The sequence below is a fragment of the Ctenopharyngodon idella genome, chromosome 6 (assembly GCF_019924925.1).
Source record: "Ctenopharyngodon idella isolate HZGC_01 chromosome 6, HZGC01, whole genome shotgun sequence".
NCBI classification, from domain to species: Eukaryota; Metazoa; Chordata; class Actinopteri; order Cypriniformes; family Xenocyprididae; genus Ctenopharyngodon; species Ctenopharyngodon idella.
Genome location: NC_067225.1, coordinates 30,154,670 through 30,175,783, shown reverse-complemented (window position 1 = coordinate 30,175,783; position 21,114 = coordinate 30,154,670). Strand labels below are relative to the sequence as shown.

At 36.1% G+C, this 21,114-nt stretch overlaps 1 protein-coding gene across 1 annotated transcript in view; it reads left to right on the top strand.

The window, feature by feature from the left end:
• Positions 1–21,114, top strand: part of ptprt (protein tyrosine phosphatase receptor type T) — a 243,250-nt gene that overhangs the window by 137,518 nt on the left and 84,618 nt on the right. The window contains exons 9-12 of the mRNA XM_051897436.1: positions 2,741–2,850; positions 12,964–13,165; positions 14,509–14,611; positions 16,732–17,005. Of these exons, the coding sequence (XP_051753396.1) occupies positions 2,741–2,850; positions 12,964–13,165; positions 14,509–14,611; positions 16,732–17,005 (689 nt within the window). The remainder of the gene's footprint in view (positions 1–2,740; positions 2,851–12,963; positions 13,166–14,508; positions 14,612–16,731; positions 17,006–21,114) is intronic.

Here is a 21,114-nt window from a genome sequence, read left to right as displayed (position 1 = left end):
TCTGTGTAACCTTATATGGTGATAATTGCAGGAGGGTGAAATTAACATGAGGACTGCAGACAATTTTTACCTTATAAGGTCAACAACAACGCAGAACCCTGTACCTACGGAAACCTGCTCGCCCGTAAACAAGCATAAACAGGAAAAGAGCGAGTATGTTGTTCGTGATTTATTCAGAGATTAAACTGATCAGTAAGGTTCAGAGAAAAATGGAACGTGTGACAATTAAGAAACCTATTAAAAGATATTTGTATCTTGAGAGGGGCAAGCATAAAAGAGGAAAAATTGTTTCCTGCACCTCAAACTTAATGAAACATCACTCAAAGTCTCCCCACAAGAAGCTAATCAGCTGGATTAATATGTAAAGTAGAATTCCACGCACAGGCATGGTTATATAGTGGAAAAGATAGTGGACGGAAGACTGGATCTAATTATATTTCATTGTAACAGTGATTTAATATGCTTGTTGGCTAGTGCCCAATCAAGCTATTTGAAGAATTGTTGGAAATATAATTTAACTGGCCTCACTTTGCAGTACAATATCTGACATCAGCACCTCAGTGAGAGAGTGTTTTTCACCTTTTCTTTGATTAGCTCAATTCTTTTCCCATTGAAGAATAAATGGCAGTGACTGTTCAGCTTTTAATAGCGTTTGAGGGCAAATATCTCAACCTCGCTACCTTTTGAAGAGGAACTTGGTCGTGATAGAATTAATCAAAAAGCATGATATGAGATGAGATTATTTCAATGAGAATTTGAATTCTTTCTCGGCATAAGTGAGATTTCCAAAATAAAAGTACAACGCCAATGACAAATGATCTGTATTCACTCTAATTTTGATTATATTCATATCATTTTTATAGTGAAACATAATGTTTGCAGTTGTTCTCAGTTGATTAGTTCAGGAAAGTTATTTCTACCTATAAAGCAAACCAGTACTGTTGTTAAATCAATCAATATTTAACTAAAACTCATATGCACATTAAATTGTTGTTCGGTAACGGTGAAACTTTTGGGGGAATGAATAATTTTGTGGAATGATTTTCATGATTTAATAATAATAATAATAATAATAATAATAAAAAACATGTATAGCACTTTTCATACATAAAATGCAACTCAAAATGCTTCACAAGCATAAAATCAAATAATACAATCACACGATATCAATATAAAAATATTCGAAAACAACTATAAAAGGTTCAGAATGTAAAATAAAGAATAGTTTGACCTCAATATCAATATAAAATAAATAAAACAACGATAAAAGAATCCGAAGATAAAATAAAACAAAACTGACTTACACACAACTTCACTTCCATATTGTTATATTGATAAGGAACTTGAAAAAGATATGTCTTGACCTTCTCTTTTAAAAATATGAATGCTTTTACTTCAATTGGTAGACTATTCCAAACTTTGGAGCATTGTGGCTAAAAGAAGTTAATAATGCATCCTCTCAGATCTCAGTTGTAAAGCTCACAGTAAAAGTGTTTGTATTTTAAGATGTTAGATTAGCTCAAATCTTTTCCCATTGAAGAATAAATGCCAAAGACTATTCAGCTTTTAATAATGATTGAGGGCAAACATCTCAACCTTGGTACATTTTGAAGATGAACTTAGTTACATGCAAAAGAATTAAACAGAAAGAATGGAATGGGATTGAAGAAACGTTATCTTTTGTGAAATAAATATATAGTGGAAATAAAAGTACAGCTAGATTAGCTTTTCCTCATGGAAAAAGCAGTGCTTGCCTAACAATAATAGTGTCAAAGGTTTAGGTTTATGTGTTGTTTCCGTGTAAATGAAATGCTGCATGAACAATAGATGTTTTAGTTCTTTTCTTCGATGACCGCCAGCTAATCTGTTTGTGCCCAGGGTGCCTCTCGCGTTCGCCCCGTTACGGCCCTGCTACGCTCATCTCTTTAATCTGCCCTCCCAATTAGCCACGACTAAGTGCAAAGCAAACAACAGCGCTAGGGCTGCTAAGTTGGACTAAACGGCCTTTTAGCTAAGTCATTAGCTCTTTTTGCACACACTGTCAGGAACAGTCTGACTCATTAGTGTGTCATCGCTAACAGTCAAGTCAAAGACACTAACTCAGACTGAGAAATGAAAGACAACTATAGCCTCAAGTTAACATAATGTATTGGCTATTGTCAAACTGGTGCAAATTAGCACATTTGCATGTTGATTTATAAAATTGTCAAGTCATAGCATCTTTGAAAATGCTATGCTGGCATATGAGAGCAGGATGAAGCTGTGTATGGATGATGACATCTTGAAAACAGGTTTTTAGGGTGTTAATGATGTTCTAGCAAGTATATTTGGAAAACTTGCAGTGTGTGCCAGAGGGGACGTGCGCACAAAAATATGCAAATAGACACACGCATATGCGCGCAGTGGTACTCGTAGCACTTGTTAACACCTCTCGGTACCGAAGGGTAGCAAAGCTGTTACAATTCACACTTCGAATATTGCGGCTGAGGTGTGTTTGACATAGTTTTACTTCTTTAGTCAGCCAATCTCTGCTCGCCTCACTTTACCTTCTACCCAGCAACACAAGCCATTTCTGTCACCCTACGTCATCCCTGTTCTCAAAACAATTACGTTTTGTATCAAGGTGTTGATGTAATGGTGGAGTATTTGAATTATAGACACAATACTGTTGACTAAACATGTTTAAATGTAACCTAGATCGCTAAATGTGTTTGAATGTGTGTTTGTGTGTCTACACTAGTTCCTGGCCCCATTCCTATGGAGTCCGTCCAGACAGGCCCATACGAGGAGAAAATCTTCATGCAATGGAAGGCCCCGAATGAAACTAATGGAGCCATTACTCTCTATGAGGTGAGAAAATGTTAAATATATATTTTATATATTTTTGTATATAAATGTATTTATTTTTTAAATAATAAAATATGTTTATGAAAATATTGTATATAATATAGATTATTATTTTATTTTATTTGCTTGTGTGTGTGTGTGTGTTTGTGTGTGTGTGTGTGTGTGTATATATATATATATATGTGTGTGTGTGTGTGTGTGCGTGTGTATTTATAAAGATCTACAGCAGAGGTGAAGGTTTTGAGCATCTTGAATGTTTTTTCCTATATTGACACACAATAAAATAAAATATATTATAATATTATAAAATAATATTATAAAATAACTGAGGTTAAGTCCCTGGCTCAAGGGCACAATGGTGATTTGTTAACACAAAGTACAGTGTATCTTCTTTGTGTAATTCTGTGGTAAAATTAGGCAGCAGTATACATTTTGGCAAAAATATTGCAAATTATATGTGTGTATATATATATATATATATATATATATATACTCTTTAGAACTAATTATTTATTAGTCAATCAATGCATAGAATATCTGCATTACAATCAGAGAAATGAAGTCAGAGCATGACAAAAACAAATTACAGCTAGATTTTGCTTTAATTTGTGTGTTTGAGTGGGTTGGAGGCACAAAAGAGCCTCACAATCTCTTTGATTTGATGAGGACGACAAACCACATGCGAGAGATTGCGCATATTCAGGTGCATCATTAAAATGGGGTTACTGCATGTGCCATCTTGGTGATAAGAAGATTGACAGAATTTACTAAATGTATCGAGCGGACACAATGCAGTCCCATTTGGCCAGATAATTGCTATAATAGCCCTCATTGATTTAATTAGAAGCGTCCAATAGAATTATCCGGGAGATCTGAGCAGCCGTATGCCTCATCTCCTCGCTTTTAGTGATTCAGACAAATTAGACTTAGGACAAAGAGCTCAGAGGGAGGAAAGGGAAGGTGCGGAGATGAATGAAGTGGAAGGCTCACAAAAATACCCTGTTTGTGACAAGCAAGTTTCTTGATTCACAGCTTTAGAAAAGTCTAAACTCACGAAGAAGGAAATAAAATAGAGGTACAACAAATAGCAATAAAAACATTAAAAATTGCTACGTTTTTTTTTATTTTGTTTTTGATAGTGTGATAAAGTTATTTGCAATATACTGTATATGATAGCATTAATATTTTAAACATTTTTTATATGTAGTATTGTATATATCATATGCACTATATACATGAGACTGTCCTCCCAAAAAAAACTACCCTATAGGTCGTTTTTCAACCACCTTATTACGACCTATATTTACGTTTTAAAGTCATGCGCCCTCTAGCCGGCGTAAAAATAATGACAGTGTCGTGTTACGTCTGTTGTCATGAAATGACGTATGACTGTCGTTACCAATCTAAATGCGTGTTCATTTAAATGCAATCTGTGGACTTTTTACACCATTTGTCCTATTTCCATTTAGCAAAACTCATCTTTTTTTATTAATGTCTACACCAACCCCACCCCTAAACCTACCCTTAGTGATTTATAGTGCACATACACTTTATGAGCACATGCATTCCCTGGGATCGAACCCACGATCGCATGATCACATGATTGCATATTGTTATATATTACAATGCTCTGCCAATTGAGCTATGCGAAACCCGAAATATGTTGTCGATGGGGCGCAACTTTAGTAAATGTTCCTATGGGTTGTATTTCAGGGAAGTGACAAACGACCTAGATAGGCGTATTGGTTGGAGAACATGTTGATATACATATATATAGTATAACATAAATATGTATTGCTTTAATTGCTATATGTGTTATGTAATTGATAGATAGATAGATAGATTGATAGATTATGACTTTATAACAATACAATATATAAATTTGTATATATTTTTGGTAACACTTTAGTATAGGGAACATGTATTCACTATTAACTACGACTTTTCCCTCAATAAACTCCTAATTTACTGCTTATTAATAGTTAGTAAATTAGTTGTTAAGTTTAGGTATTGGGTAGGATTAAGAATGTAGAATAAGGTCATGCAGAATAAGGCATTAATATGTGCTTTATAAGTACTAATAAACTGCCAATATTCTAGTAATATTCATGCTAATAAGCAACTAGTTAAACGACCCTAAAATAAAGTGTTACCATATTTTTATATAAAAATAACCAATAATCAATTTACATACATTATAAATGTAACTATACATTTATTAAATTATTAAATATATCTCTAAAACTTCTACTGTACCATAGTATTCTACCTGGGTAGTACTATATATTAAAACCATGGTACATTAATTTTAGTTAATGTGAGCATGAACCAGCAACCTTCTGGTTACCAGCCACACATAGATATACTGTATGCAATGAAGTCCTGGGTGGTTCATTGATCTTTGCTTATAAGAACAGCTCAGCTGCCTGCAAAGTATGATACACACATTGCAGTGGATTTCAGATCAGTTTCTGTGTACCTGGGATGTGTCCTGCATCAAAATCCATACTTTTGATCAAACACCCCCCTCCCCTCTCTCTCTCTCTCTCTCTCTCTCTCTCTCTCTCTGTATGTTTCCTCTCCCTTCATTTCTCTGCACAACAGCCTCCTGTTATCAAACCATCAAAGCCTTTCAGAAATTAATTGCTTTGCTGACAAAATAAGAGTGTGCATATGAAAAGCTCAGGGAAAGTAAGACAGAGAAGATCCTCAACAGCTCCTTATTAATCAACACTGAGATGTGTAAAAGGAAGGTGTCTTTTGTCCTCCTGCTTCTTTATTTTTCTTTATCTCCATGCAAATGAGGAAGAGTAAATAGCGGAACATTTCTACACACTCCGGGTGTTTAGTTCTTGATCTTTGTTTTGTTTAATTTGCGTGACATGTTGTGAGTTTGCGATGACGTGATGTCTTCCCCCTCCGCTGTGTCTCGTATGCCGTTTCTGATGGCTTCCTGTCTGGAGTTACATGGAAACAAACCACCCACTTTGTTTACAGAGGGAACATGTCTGGTGGTTTTTGCTTTGGAGGAGTGATGGACAGGGATATTGACACTCTCTGCGGGTACTGTTATTTATGTTTAAACACACATAAAAATGATGAAATTTGATTTTGAGTGTACCATATTTTTATACCATGTTTTTGCACCATTGTAGCATAGTTTCACATCGTTTTTTAAGTTATACTGCACTATATACCATTGTATTACCCTTTACATGAAGAATCACGTAAATACCATGGATTATGAATATTCATTAACAAAAATGTACAATGGTATCATACCATGGCTTTTTGCACTACTTGCAAAAAAAGTACCATGGTACTATCATGGTATTTTAGACATCTTGCATGGTAGCACCATGATATTCTTAAAAAAGTACCATGGAGTACCATGTAAAAACCAGTAATGTTGTATATTTCAAAGTACCATATTACCATCAGATACCATCAATGTACCATGTACTTCTTTGTAAGGGTCATGATACCACGGTAATTCATGATTTTTAGGTAATTACCATAGTATTGGCATGTATACTGCCGTTCAAATGTTTTTATTCAGCAATGATGTGACAGTAAAGACATTTATAATCTTACAAAAGATTTCTATTTCATATAAATGCTATTCTGTTCAACTTTCCATTCATCAAAGAATCGTAAAAAAATGTGGTTTCCACAAACAATATTAAGCTGTTTTCAACATTGATAATAATAAGAAATGTTTCTTGAGCAGCAAATCAGCATATTATAATTATTTCTGAAGAATCATGTGACACTGAAGACTGGAGTAATGATGCTGAAAATACAGCTTTGCGTCACAGAAATAAATTGTATTTTAAAATATTTTCAAATAGGAAAAAATTATAATTCAATGCCATGGTATTATTATTTGGCATTGATGTACCATGGTACCACTATAAAAGTTTTTTGTAAGTAAAAAAAACTTATTTTTTTCTCTAAATAAGTCAAACTAAGGAGCTGTCGTTCTGTGTGCTGATGTAGTGGGGAAGGTTTTCACCTCTAACGAAGATAAACAGCCTGTTCTGCCCTTACGGGATGGAGGAAAACCTGTGCACATCCCACCCCCCTCCCGTCATGGTGTTGTTTTCATTTCCATCAATAAACGGTGGAGTTGCAAGCACTCGAGTTAAGAGAAGCAGTAACCCCTAGCTCTCTAGAGCAGCTAAACCCGGTTAATGGGCTCACGGTCCTGCACGTGTGGTCTAGAGACAGCTGGAGGGAGGTCTAAATCTGGGTTAATGTTGAGAGTGCGGTTTTTATTTACCATTTGTCGTGTATCATGAGACGGTGAGATTCAAGTACCCTTGTTTTGTCCAAAACAGCAGACATTAGTGTATCATTGCTAGTAGTCGGCAGGAAAGAAGTCGTGTTGACAAGGTACCAGGTTGACGTAATGATCTGTAGTCACTGGGTTTGTCAGGTCTATGGCATCTTTGAAAGATATTCAGAGTTTTAGTAGCAAGCAAACACAATATTCATGAGCATATTGTGCATTCTGCCTTTTTCTGAGTCACATATGTAAAGTAATGTGTACTTTTTACTTTTAGGGGGACAGAAATTTGTATCACAAAGTCTGTAGATATTTTCTGCTAATTTCTGATTGTTGTACACCTGTTTGCACCATTATTCGTCTGTTATCATTATTTTAAGGTTTATTCACCATTAAACATCATGTGAAACCAGTGAGGAAATTGCCAAGATTCACTGGGGGACAAAATGATCCTCTACATTTTGCACTGGAACTCCGTCCCCCTATGAAATTCAGTCCCCGGACTCAATCCCCCAAACCCTGTGTAAAAAAACACATTGTGTTGTAGTTGATCATCAGTGGGCATTTGGCAGTAATGTGGACTTTAAAGGGATAGTTCACCCAAAAATGAAAATTCTGTCATGATTTACTCACCTTTATGTTGTTCCAAACCTGTATGAGTTTCTTTATTTTATATATTATAAAGAATGTAGGTAACCAGACAGTCAACTGTTTGATTACCAACATTCTTCAATATATATTCTTTTGTGTTCAACAGAAGAAAGAAACAACCTGAGGGTGAGTAAATGATGACAGAATTTTCATTTTTTTGGGTGAACTATCCCTTTAAGTCTGATTAAATGAGATTGTTACTACTATTATATTAGTACTATTTGTATAGTGCTGTTTGTTTTTCTATTTTTTATTTTATTTTATGCCTGCAGAATTGACTGGAATATAATATATTATTCTCTACACCAAATGTTGTGTAACCTATTTTTTTTCTGGCATCCCAAACTCTCATAACTCACCCTCAAACTTACAAAATACTAAATATTCTGACTTCTCAGCATGTCTGTTTACCAACTGTAAATCTCAGGAGATGGCTGGCTTCAACGAGGCTCCTGCCGAGGAATTACTAACCAATCCAGCATGGGTTTTTAGTTTTGCATTTTACATATCTGCTTGTATAACCTTTGATAAGAGTTGCCTTGGATTTTAAGTTCTTACAATCTTTTCTGAAGGGTTGAATGTCTATACAGGATGAATTTTAGATGTTTAATTGCATTGAGCTTCATTTATGTACTTTTCTGTGACAGATGTATGTAAATGTGGTTGCACGTTTGTTTGTTTGTTTGTTTGTTTGTGCCCTTTTTTTGTCACTGTAGTTTTATTTTTTACATGACAAAAAGGAATACTGTATGACAGTCTCATAAGAGACTTTATCCCTGTACCAAAGTGTCGTGAGCTGCCTACTTTTAGGAACAATTTATATAGGCAGCGACTCATAAGACTTGAGATGACTTGAGCGTGTTGCTAATGCCATGGTATACTGTAATAAGCATAAAACATAAAAATAAACACAAATAATGGGTATAATCCTCAACTTTAAGTACACAGAATTATTTTAGTGATTATTTATTAATTTATTTAGCTTTGTATTTTTCATCACAATGCATTTGGCCAAAACAAGGTACCTTAAGAGGCAGCGTACTTAAGTTGCCTTTGGAACCTTTCTGTTGCTAGTGCACATACAGTATGATGCCATAAAATTCTGCCTTAAAAGGCAGCACATTACGTTTTGGAACAGCATTTCTCTCTTTTTTTTTCTTCTTATTGCTGAAGCAAAGTAGCCATAAATCCAATATCTCCCACAAACAGGGCTGTTTTTTTCGTATTCCCATCTCCCCTGCCAAACTGAACTGGGAAATGAACCCTTTTCAAATCAGCTGTGGTCAATTAAACTCAAGCGGCTCTTTTAACAGAGAGCCACAGTGCGTTCAGTAGTGCATTAGGCCACTTTTAGCAGCCTGTCGCGTGGCATCAAATGCCCCCTGGCCAACACTTCCTGTCTCCCCTGACAACACAGTCTGAAAAGTGAGAGGGAGGACAGACGAGAACGAGAGATAGATCCCCCCATCCTCGCCTCTTCATTTCATACTTTCAGTCTTCTACAGGATTGATCATCCCTTGTGTTTTTTCCCCATCAGGACATTTAAGTGATGACAGAGTAATTGGAGGTCTATTGATCTCCATGCTGGCCTTTGAGCTCTTATGGGTTTTTTTGTTTTGTTTTGTTTTGTTTTTTTCTCTCTCTCCATTTAGTGACTGGAATATTGAAAAATTGCTCAATTTTGTGCAGGACACATTGTCAAAAGTGAAATGACTGGTATTAGTACATTTTAATGACATATAATAAATTGAGTGACCAAGTGTTCTCTTTTTAAGATGGAAAATACACATTCAAACTCACTATAACATCTGCAGTCTATCTGCATCTAACTAACTATCTATCTATCTATCTATCTATCTATCTATCTATCTATCTATCTATCTATCTATCGTCTGTCTGTCTGTCTTTCTGTCTGACTATTTTTGACACTTAAGATGACAAAATAAATGTCATTTTAAAACATATTTTAAGCAAAACATTTTGTAAGGTTAAAACAAATGATAGACTGTTCAAAATGAAATATGATACTTTGTAATTGTATGTATAAACTTGTATCATAACATCCTGTGTGCAGTTTACAGCTGAATTATCCAGCTGCCTTTATATTACATGAACAATACCCTTCAGCCAACTCACGCTTTCTGTTTCATTGGGCTGTAAAGAACAATAGGACGCGCTGTTGGCTGAGTATATTAACACCGAACAAGGGCACAAATTTACAGAGGAGCTACGCCAAAGGCAATAGATGATATTTTAAAAGCCCCTTTAATAAAAGGCCTGCTATCAATCTCTAATGCCCTTTCATTTACAGGAAAACCTGTGAATTTAAAACAAAGTATCTAACTATCAAACTGGTAAGTTTGCAAGGCCAAACTGGACTTAAGAGCAAAATTAATAATGGGATTTTGTCTTGAATTGAGCGTTTTGATTATAACAGTGTGAGAGAGAAATACCTGTTTCTCCAAACAGGCGGGTTTAAACATTTCAGTCCACATACAGTAAATTGTCAGCTCTAAAAGCAAAATTCAGGCTGTAATTCTCTATTAAGACTGATTTATAATCCATAACATGTAAACTTGTGTTTGGCAGTATATTACATCAGGCTGCTCCGCCACACCTCAGTGGCACTGTGTGATTTACTGACCGAACATGAAACATGATAGCATATTAAATCAAAACTCTGCCGCTGGAAAGCATAAAAAATATGCCAGTATAAACAATCCTTTGACATGAAATCAAACAACAAGCATGAAAGTTTAAACTGATACTAGTTTGAAAAGGAAAACCTACTGCATGTCTTATATATGTTTTATATATACACACTGTATATAGTGGTAGTGTATATACCAAGGGTTCCAAGCTCCAAAATTGACATAAAAGCAGCATGTAGATGTCATTATTTTAATTTCAGAATCACTAGAATGACAACAAGTCTTATGTTGATGTCTGAAAAGTCTTTCTCTCATGTTTGTGTCTGTGTGTGGATTTTCTGGAGTGATATTTGGTTTGAATGTGCAGATTTGTGCAGATCTCCTGACTGTTTTGTTGCCTGTGGTCAGTGGACAGTCACGGATGTGTGTGTGTGTGTGTGTGTGTGTGTGTGTGTGTGTGTGTGTGTGTGTTTGTGTGTATGAGTGAGAGTGTTTAGAGGGCATTCTGAATCACTCCACTATGCATGAAAAGCTTTTAGGCAGCGGGCCTGCCAGGCACCCAGCTGTCAATTTATTTGATTTGAATTGTGGAATGGAGTTATGAAGTGTGAAACGTCAGGGCTAAAATGTTTTGATTACCCATATACACTGTGGCCATCAATTTCCATCAGCCTCCTCTGAGATGTGACGTATGTGCATCTTAGCATGATAATGGTTATCTGTAGCCTAGTTTGGTAATTGTTTTGGGCCATGTTAATTCTTAACTGGATATTGTTTTCCAAAATTTACATGTTTGAAGCAGTTCCTCGTAAAAGTGATTTAATAGGCAGCTTGTATTTACAGCGCAGTGCACTGAATGTGCTTGTTATTCATTGTAATCATAATATTGTTTTTGGGTTGCATTTCTAGTCACTGAAATTCTCTCAAATATTTAGAGAGAACAGAAATGCAGAAAAGCCAAAGTAACTGAAAGAGATCCAGTAAAACAAAAATGTTCAGTGCTAAATTACTCTTCATGTTTCAAAAGGTTGATGCTATTAAGAAAAATTATACTTAAAGGAAAAATTCACCCAAAAAAGAAAACTCTGTTATTTGCTTAGCCTCATCTTGCTCCAAACCTAGGACTTTCTCTCTTCAGTGAAACAAAAGATGTTTTAAACAGTGTTTTATTTTTTCATTGAAAGCACTTTGGCATATAATATATATATATATATATAACACTTTAGTTTAGTGTCCAATTCTCACTATTAACTAGTTGCTTATTAGCATGCATATTACTAGGATATTGGCTGTTTATTAGTACTTATAAAGCACATATTAATACCTTATTCTGCATGACCATATTTGACATCCCTTAATCCTACTTAATTCCTACACAATACCTAAACTTAACAACTACATTACCAACTATTAATAAGCAGTAATTAGGATATTATTGAGGCAAAAGTCTTAGTTAATAGTTAGTTAAAGGCACAGTATGTAAGATTTTTGGATTAAAATATCCAAAAACCCCTAGAATAGTGTTATATATTTTGTTGACTTGTGTACTTACATTATCCCAAATGTTTCCAAGAATGTTTCAATTTTAACAATTTTAACCAGGACATGGACCGTGTCCTTGCGTCGCCAATAATGACATCATACCCCCGTTACCCTTGACTTCCGGTTTAATTTTGTAGAAACCATGGAAACACCAAAGACGCTTTAATACTTTATGTGTTTTATTAGACAGGTGAGCAACTGTTTGGATACATTCATCAACAGAAAACTAATCATTGTTATATAGCTCAATACAGTAAGTCTTACTGTTTAAATCTCATTTTCTTGATTTACCGTGAGTACCATGTTTTACCATGCCTAATATCGATCTAGCTTACTGCAGCGTGCAACAAGTGTCTCATAGTAGCCGCAAAGCGAACGCAGAGTAGCACTATAACAACAAATGTATCTAATATGATAAAACAGCGCTGCGTTACCCCACATACACTTGACCAGAAGAAGCAGAAGTGCTCGTCTGTGGCATAATAAAATTTCTGCTGCTCTCGAGACGTGTGTCGCGCTCGTCTTTCATTAGCAATCGCTCCAGTGCCCTTGTTCCACTTCCACAGCACTTGGCCCTGCTCTGCTTCATACTACAGTAGCGTTAATAATCTCATCCATGAACATGATTTCTGCCCAAGTCCCATCCCGATTCTTTGAGGTGAAGACAGCACCTCCCATGATTCCGCGAATTCAAGGCATCATAAAGGTACGCCTTTGTTTTGCGACCTCTAATGGCTTTAATAGTAAGAATTGGACCCTAATCTAAAGCTTATATATATATATATATATGTAAGCTTTTTAAATTTTTTATTTTTATTCTCTTTGAAGTTTGACAGCTTTTGGTCAATACATGCTTTCAAAACCTTTTCCTTTGCATTTTATGGAAGAGAGAAAGTCATTCGGGTTTGGAATGTCATAATGGCAAACAAACTATGTCATAATGTAAGGTATCATTGTAATAATCGAATGGACTCTTTCATTAGATCACCTATAAGGCTCTTGGCTCCTTGGACCCCAGTGCAGATTTGACAACACAACGTGGCCGGGTCTTCAAACTCCAAAATGAGACACATCATCTCTTCGTTGGATTATATCCTGGCACCACGTACTACTTCACTCTGAAAGCTAGCACCAACAAAGGCTTTGGCCCACCCGTAACCACCCGTATAGCCACCAAGATCGCAGGTGAGAGTTTCAGGCAAGGGTTCAGCTCAGATTGTTGGGTATGCGAAGTGGTAATTATGCACAATTGTAGTAAAACAGACCCTCAAGTTCCAGTTTAATTGAGTTAATGTGACAGACATTTGTTCTTTATGGAGATGAAGTATTCACGTTGGACAGACTGATGATAATGTATGAAATTATTTCAGGGAACATGAACTGATGGGGTTAAATAAGCTTAATTTGATTGCTTACATAATTATCTCTTGCATTTCTAAAATTTGCATAATTAGTTTTGTCATTTTGACTTTTTCTTGTATCTTAAAGAAGCTTTGCTGGAGCGAAAATCTCATTAGCGTGTTGTGTTATTGGCATAAATATCATTGGAATACAGTTAATGTAAAGTGAACGGAATAATGAGAACATGAATCGTAAACAACATCCTCCACAAGTTCAGCCCAATTTCTGTGGCCTGCGGCTGTCAGTTCGTTCCGTTTCATAATGACGTGGCATTTGTGCAGCACGCCAAACACCATTTATTAAAACCGTATTGTTCACTGAATCTAAACACTGTAATGAGAGAGTGACATTTTCAGTATGATTACATGGTAATGACCTCTGAGTCAGGCTTCCAAACGGTATACTTTCTCATAGGAGTAAATACTGTGAAATGAATGTTTTTACAAAAGCATGAATATTAATTATACATAATATTAAAACATAGTTCTGTGTGTTTGAATGGCAGCTGAGTTCAGGCTTCATTATAAGCTAAACTCTAAATTCTGTAACATGCTGTTGATTGCCACAGACAACAATTTTGACGTATACCACAGTTTATAAAAACAGCCATTGCATAGAAATTTAAATTGCATAGAAAAACAAAAAGCTCACAGAAAAAAGCATACATTGACTACAGTATAATCAGATATTAATATTTCGTTAGTTCTGTCTTGTTCTTGCATGTGTTCATAATTTCATTGTTTGACAGCCTGGCCAAAAAATGTCCACACAATTTGGCATGTTCCATTGTGTTATCACAAATAAAACCATTGGCACCAAACACAACTATGCAATATGCTTACAAAATCATATTATATAATCATTTATATTAATATATAATATTTGGTGAGGATGTCACATTTCGTAGGCTGGACATCACTTTTGGCCACTACTGTATACTTGCAAATACAGTTAATTCATGCTTGTGTTACATAAACCGAAAAAAAAAAAGCTTTTTAGACATCTGTTTCTCATCCATTTGTCCTTGTCACTTGAAATGAGGTCTTCTGAGCTATACAGTACGTACTTTCTTTATATCCTTTATTTCTTTATAATCTGTGTCCTTTAACAAGATTCTGTGTCTGCAGCTCCATCCATGCCTGAATATGAGACCGACTCTCCGCTCAATGAGACGGACACAACAATCACCGTCCTTTTAAAACCCGCCCAGTCACGAGGGGCCCCTGTCAGGTGAGTTTGCCTCTCATCATGCCACTGGCCAGTCCAAAGTATTTTGCTTTTACATTGATTGATGTTATATGCAATTAACACATTATCTAAGAAAGTACTTATTCAAATGTGAATATAGAGAAGACAGGATATGATGAGCAAATTTAAAATTGTAATTTGCTGTTAATAAATGAATGATGTTAGGAGTCTGAAAGTTTGTCCCCTTAAGCATGCTGGACCAAACATCAGCTGCAGATACTCGTTGACATGCTGATTGTGTCAAACTAAAAAAAACAAAAATCCTTTAAGAATTCTTTTTAAATTTGCAGACAGATACGAAGCATGTTAAAAGGCAAGAATACACTAAATTACCCATGATTCCTCTCTCCAATCATCCAAGAGGGGTCCAGCACATCGTCTGAATGAAGAAGTGCATTACTGTTGATTCACTCGGGGTCCTGAGGGTTTTTAAATGCAGTCATTCAAATAAGCATCATTTGTATGCTAAGCCTTCAAGGGGATCCTGGTCCATTTGGCTGTGTTTTGGCACGCAAACAGAGTCTTTCTCTGTGTGGAAATTCAGTCTGTGAATGTGCAGCAGATTTTGGCAAATTCTCGAAATTGCAAGTCGCCACTGACTTGGAAGAACAGCACAGTTGATGTGCAATGGGAGCCCATCAGTAATTATGACAATTATTTGATTGCATGCACTATTCTGAGTTGTTTTTGTATTGGGCATTATTATATTATATTATACTATATTATATTATATTATATTATATTATATTATATTATAAATTATTTTTATAATTGGTGTTCATTTTGGAATATTTATATTTAATATATATTTAAGGGTAAAAACCAAAACCTACAAAACTGATGCAGGTTTTATAATAAGCAAGTGGGAAAATAATTTTGCTACTGTTAGTGATGTTTTTCCATTGTTAGTGTGCTGTATAAAGCATATGACCCTGGCAATCCATAAGTGTCTTTATGAAAAATACGCAACTGAAAATTGTTTATAATTACAGAAGCTTTCGACCGGGGTTACAGCGGACGCACAACACACAACATCCAGTGTGCACTTAAAGCCATTAGTTTGAAATGGAGATCCTGTGTATTTGAAAGAGAAAAGCAGGCAGGCCTCTTTGGTCATGGGAAATTATCCCTTATGAAAGATGCCAGATTAGAGGCTAGGATAATTTGCCACGTCTTTTCGGCGAAACATACATTTCCCTAATTGCACATAATTGGGAAGTATGTTCTTGGCGTAAGACCACATAATTGCAAACAAGTACTATTAGCACAGGGAGCTCAAAAAATGTCCTTATCTATTCACCGTGTACTGAAACACACACATGCCTCTCTTCAATCCTTCCCCATGATGAGCACTTTCAAAAAGCCCCATGCACACCTCCCCTCGAGCTAATTACCGTAGTAGAGATTTCCCTCTGCTGGCACTCTACCGCATCGCCTGCTTCATAGTTTTCTCTCATGAGGAGAAGCTGTGTATTTTTTGGGTCTCATGCAGGTTTAAAAAGTTTTTTTTTTCTTCCCAAAAAAGAGTTTAATAGAGATGTTTAGCAGCTAGTTGTTAGCGTTAGAGAATTCTTGATGGTTGACAGGGCCTTCTGTGATTCTTAGAAAGCTACGGGAAGAGATGTTCTTGATGGTTTTAATGGCTCATTAAATTGCCTCGGGCACAACTGCCTCTCTGTTTTTTGGATGTGCCATCACTAGCTGAAGATATTTCCCAAATCAAGAGGCTGCAGTATGCTTAAACATGTGCTTAAAGAAATATGAAATCTTTTTACTTTTCCTAATACATGCTGCTGGTCTTATTGTGCACAACTCATCAGTGCATGTTATTCTTAAGACAAAAAGTAGTTTTTGTAATTCCCAGTGGATTAAATCAAGTCATGTCCTACTGTTTTTTTATTGAATATCTTGTTTCACTCAGCAGTATGTTACAGAAATTAAATGTGTTGTGAAGAGGTTTCATGTTTTACTTAAAAAAACATATTTGAATTGAGCCTCTTCATTAATATTTCTGAGGCCTCATCAGAACCTAACTACAATTATGACATATTAGGTCCTTGTTTTGATATTTAGTACATTAATGCAACTTATTTTTTCTCCAGTGCTTATCAAGTGGTGGTTCAAGAGGAACGGAAGAAGAAAGTTCGCAGAGCCACTGATGTGTTGGAGTGTTTCTCCATTCCTGTTAGTTTCAGAAACGCCTCCATCTTGGATTCACCTCACTATTTTGCTGCCGAACTTCCCCCTGTTAGCCTTGCTGTAGTACAGCCCTTTACTATAGGAGACAACAAGACATATAATGGCTACTGGAACGCACCGCTGTCACCAGCCAAAAGCTACAGTATTTACTTTCAGGCCCTGAGCAAAGCCAATGGGGTGAGTATTTCATTTACTGCTTAATTCATTTACCAGTTCATTGTTCTTGATAACGGTTGACTCTTGAGTATTGATTAGTGAATCTCACGAATCCTGGCTGGGTCATATTTCACCCCAGATTAAAACTGACTATTTAAAACTATTTTTATAATTTAATTATATATATATATATATATATATATATATATATATCTCCTGTTCTGTCATTGCTTTGTACCAATGTTAGTTTTTGCTTAGTCTTATGTAACTTTATTACTTTAAGTTTGGTGAACTTAAACCATTTAAGGCAATCGGTTTCCTCGAACCATTTAAGTAGCTATATCGTTTTTAAGACTTAGTTAGATTTGTTACCTGAATTCAATCTATATCAGTGGAATAAACTTAAAATCTTTAAGTTGAGTTTACTCTAATGATTGACTAAACCAACACTAAAATATAAGTGAATTTAACTTCATGTATATGAGTTTACAGTACTTATACATCTTGGTTTTAAAACTTAAATGGTTTAAGGCATTCAGTTTCCTCAAATGGTTTGAGTTACTGTAACTTATCGGGTTTTACAGTGTCTGTATATATATATATATATATATATATATATATATATATATAAAGATATTTTAATAATATTTAGATATATAAATTTCACATATTAGCGTTTAGCAGGCATAATGCGCTCTGTAAAGGCTCCGCTTGGGCCTGCTGCATTGCTCTGCGTTTTGAAGTATGTGGTTCCCGATTTGATTGGATTTGATTCAATTCAATCTCTCAGTCTCAGGCGGCTGGAGAAAAGCACTCAAAAACAACCTCAGACCGTGACCCAGATAATTTGATTGGAGATTCATGCATAAAATATGGATTTAGGTTGGTAGTTCAGATTTGTTTTCAACTTACCTTGTTCCAAGTGTGTTCGAGAAACGCTCGGTATAAATGTGTGCCATTTGATTTTTTTTTTTTTTCTATTACGCTCCACAAAGTAACAAATAAATTCACAATGCAATTCAGTGTTGAGATTACCTGTCATATTGATAGCTATTCAAACTGGCTTGATGTAGCAGTTGCCATTAGTAAATTCATTTATTGATTTGATGCATTTGGTGCGGTTTTGTAAATGATATTTATGCATAAAAAAGTGTCCCCAAAATGTATTGGGACAATAAAGTGACACTTAATAATGTCTAAATGTGATTACATTGCATAACAAAATATTGCACCAAGTGCACATTTCTTTGTATCCTAATGTATCTAAACATTTAGAGATGTTTAAGTGTCAATTAAATCTCCAAGTACTTGTTGGGGTCACTGTAAAAGTTACTTCACAAAAGCAGAACATCATTTCTAATGAGTAATACAATGCAATGCTCTCTAATGAACGATCTTTGCTCCATAATGTCAGCATGAGCAGGGAACTGTAGTCCACATTAAATTTGCTAGTCATCATTATCACTTTCCGTAGAGGCGAAATGCCAGCATGCCTTTTAAAGGCTTTTTCATTAGCTTAAAGATGAAGTATGTAATTTTGGGGATGTTAAAATACTTTTTCTTATCTCTTCTTAAGCCAATCATAGATTGCTTCCTCTGCATCTTCAAGTCGACCTTTAAAGACAAAAAATACTGCTGTTTCTTGTTCTCACAGTGTAGCAGCAGTCCATAAACGATGGCATCTCAGAGCGCCGCTGCCCACAGAGTTTCTTCTGGCACTGCTAATAGCACCAGGTCGTTTTTGATAAACTTTATCACATCGGTCTTGCCAAAGATGGCGAGAGAGGGAGGGACAGTCAAGGGAATAGTGGTCTCAAACTGTTCTAAGCTAAATTAGGATTCCTCTGCTTGCTTTTGTCCCTCCGGTGTGTTTGTGAACAGGACCGCAGACGCTCAGGCTAAAAGAGCAAGTAATTGCCGCTGCAGGCGTCTTTTGTTCTGAAAGAGGGATACAGAGTTGTGAAGAGGCACTCACTCGTTTAAGTGGCTGAACTCACACTAGACAGAGATTGAAACAGACACATGCAGCTTTTAACAAAATGGAACCCGCAAAGCACGTCCTGTCTTTGGTGTGTGGCAGGTGAAAGGACAAGTTTGTGGCACTTTGTTTCCACTGACGTGTATCTCTAATAGGAACAAACACTCTAGAGGAAAGCAACTTGCATTTAAATGCCACGACCTGTCAAAGGTGAAACCACTGTTTGTTGGAGTGTGGCAGCTATTATTGGACTACTTCATTAAAAAAAGGTTTTAAAAATGTTTCCCCCCTGGTCAAGTGTTAAATGGTCAGTTGGCATGTCACATAAATTAAGATAATTATTTAAGAAATATTTATTTAGCAGCACTATTTCTAAATCAAATTGTAAGAAAAGGTCAGATTACAGTGCAAATCCTTACAAGATGCTCTTTAGAATTTCAATAATAATAATTAGAATAGGAATAATAGTTTGCATTTAAAAACTGAATAGAGTTTTCATTTGGTCATTGTGTAACGGAGGCCAGCTAGTAAGAGCTGTGTAAGTAAATCTCACTCCTTTGACCTCAAGAGGCGCACGAGCGACTGATGCTCAAGACTGCAGTCTTTAGTGTCCTTGTTAAAATGCCCACCTCCCATGCCGGAGACGACGGTTCAAATCCCGCTTGAAGCTGGTCGAGTAAGACCGGTTATATTGGTGCCGTGACCCGGATGGGAGTGAGGTTTGGGGGTGCATGTAATGGAGGCCAGCTAGTAAGAGCTGTGTGAGTAAACCTCACTCCCTTGGCCTCAAAAGGTGCACAAGCAGCTGACACTAGAGACTGCGGTCTTTAGCGTCCTTGTTAGCATGCCCCCCTCCCATGCCAGAGACGCCGGTTCGAATCCTGCTTGGAGCAGGTCGAGTAGGGCTGGTTACAAGTGCAATGAAATACTTTGCAGTATTCATATATTCATGAATATGATTAATTGCTTCTTAATTACATAAATGAAATAGGAGTAGCCTTAATCAAGGGTTAATTAGTGTATCACCCTCTTCCTGTTGTTCTGCACAGTTCATCAGCGTCTGATAACATTGATACTCTTAGATGGAGACAAAAACATTTCTCTCTTGTGGCGGTTGGGAGTGTTTTTGAAGCGTCTCGCACTTGTTTCACACGTTTTTTTGTGAATCTCTTGCCGTTTCTTTCTTCATTTACACCTAACGCTACACTCAGCTGTCATGCTTTCCTTTGTTCTTTATGAAAAACAGTGCTCTGTATGAATGGAAACACTATAGACAGCAAAAGCAACTCGTGTCATTGTTTCTTTGTTTTGTTTTTTGGTTTCTTTTGCCTAACCCTCTTGCTAATACTTCACCAGACTGGAGGTGTTACTCTCGAAAGCAACAGCTCCTGAAATAGTAGCGCCGCTGTCTCAAATACCTCCAGACGACTGGCTGATGCCACTTTTCTTTTGTCATTTTGTACTGCACGTTTCTTTTATTCATTCTCACTGGAGCGTTTTTCCTCCCGAGCCCCTAATGTGTAGATGATTGCCTCAGGAGGTTGTTGTAATCATTCATACCCATGTTCATAATTCATAATTATAAGCATCCATTTCACAATCTGTTTAAAATGCTGCGGAAACTGGGTGAACTCAGCTTAAATTGTGATACACTTTCATTTGTGATTTTGTTTATCTCTCTCTTGTTCGTCTTCTAGGAAATGATGTTTTTTGATCAGCCTGTTTGTGCAACATGCAACAGTTGATTATGACAAATAAATAGATTTTAAAAATAGAAAACAACTAGATTTTTACTTTTGGTTAAACAAAAAACAAGTAGTGCTTGCCCGTGCAGAACTCACTGCCCTGTTACCCTGTTCAACCAAAACTCGCTGTTCTGGTTGATTATTAGAAAGTTTCTTACTGGCTCAAGTCAAAAGAGCTCAAGTCTCGCTGACAAGATATAATTGCTAATGGTTTAAATGTTGCTTTGTCATTGTTATGGCATTGTTAGTGATTGTAGTGAGTTCTGGGTGGTTGCTTTGTGGTTTTTGGCAGAAAACAATATGTTTGCACTTGTTGACCTAGTTAATAGATAGACATGTGTTCCTGGGTTCCAGCAGTAGCTGTTGTCATCAGGAGAGAATTGTGGCCAGTGTGTCAAGAAAACTGC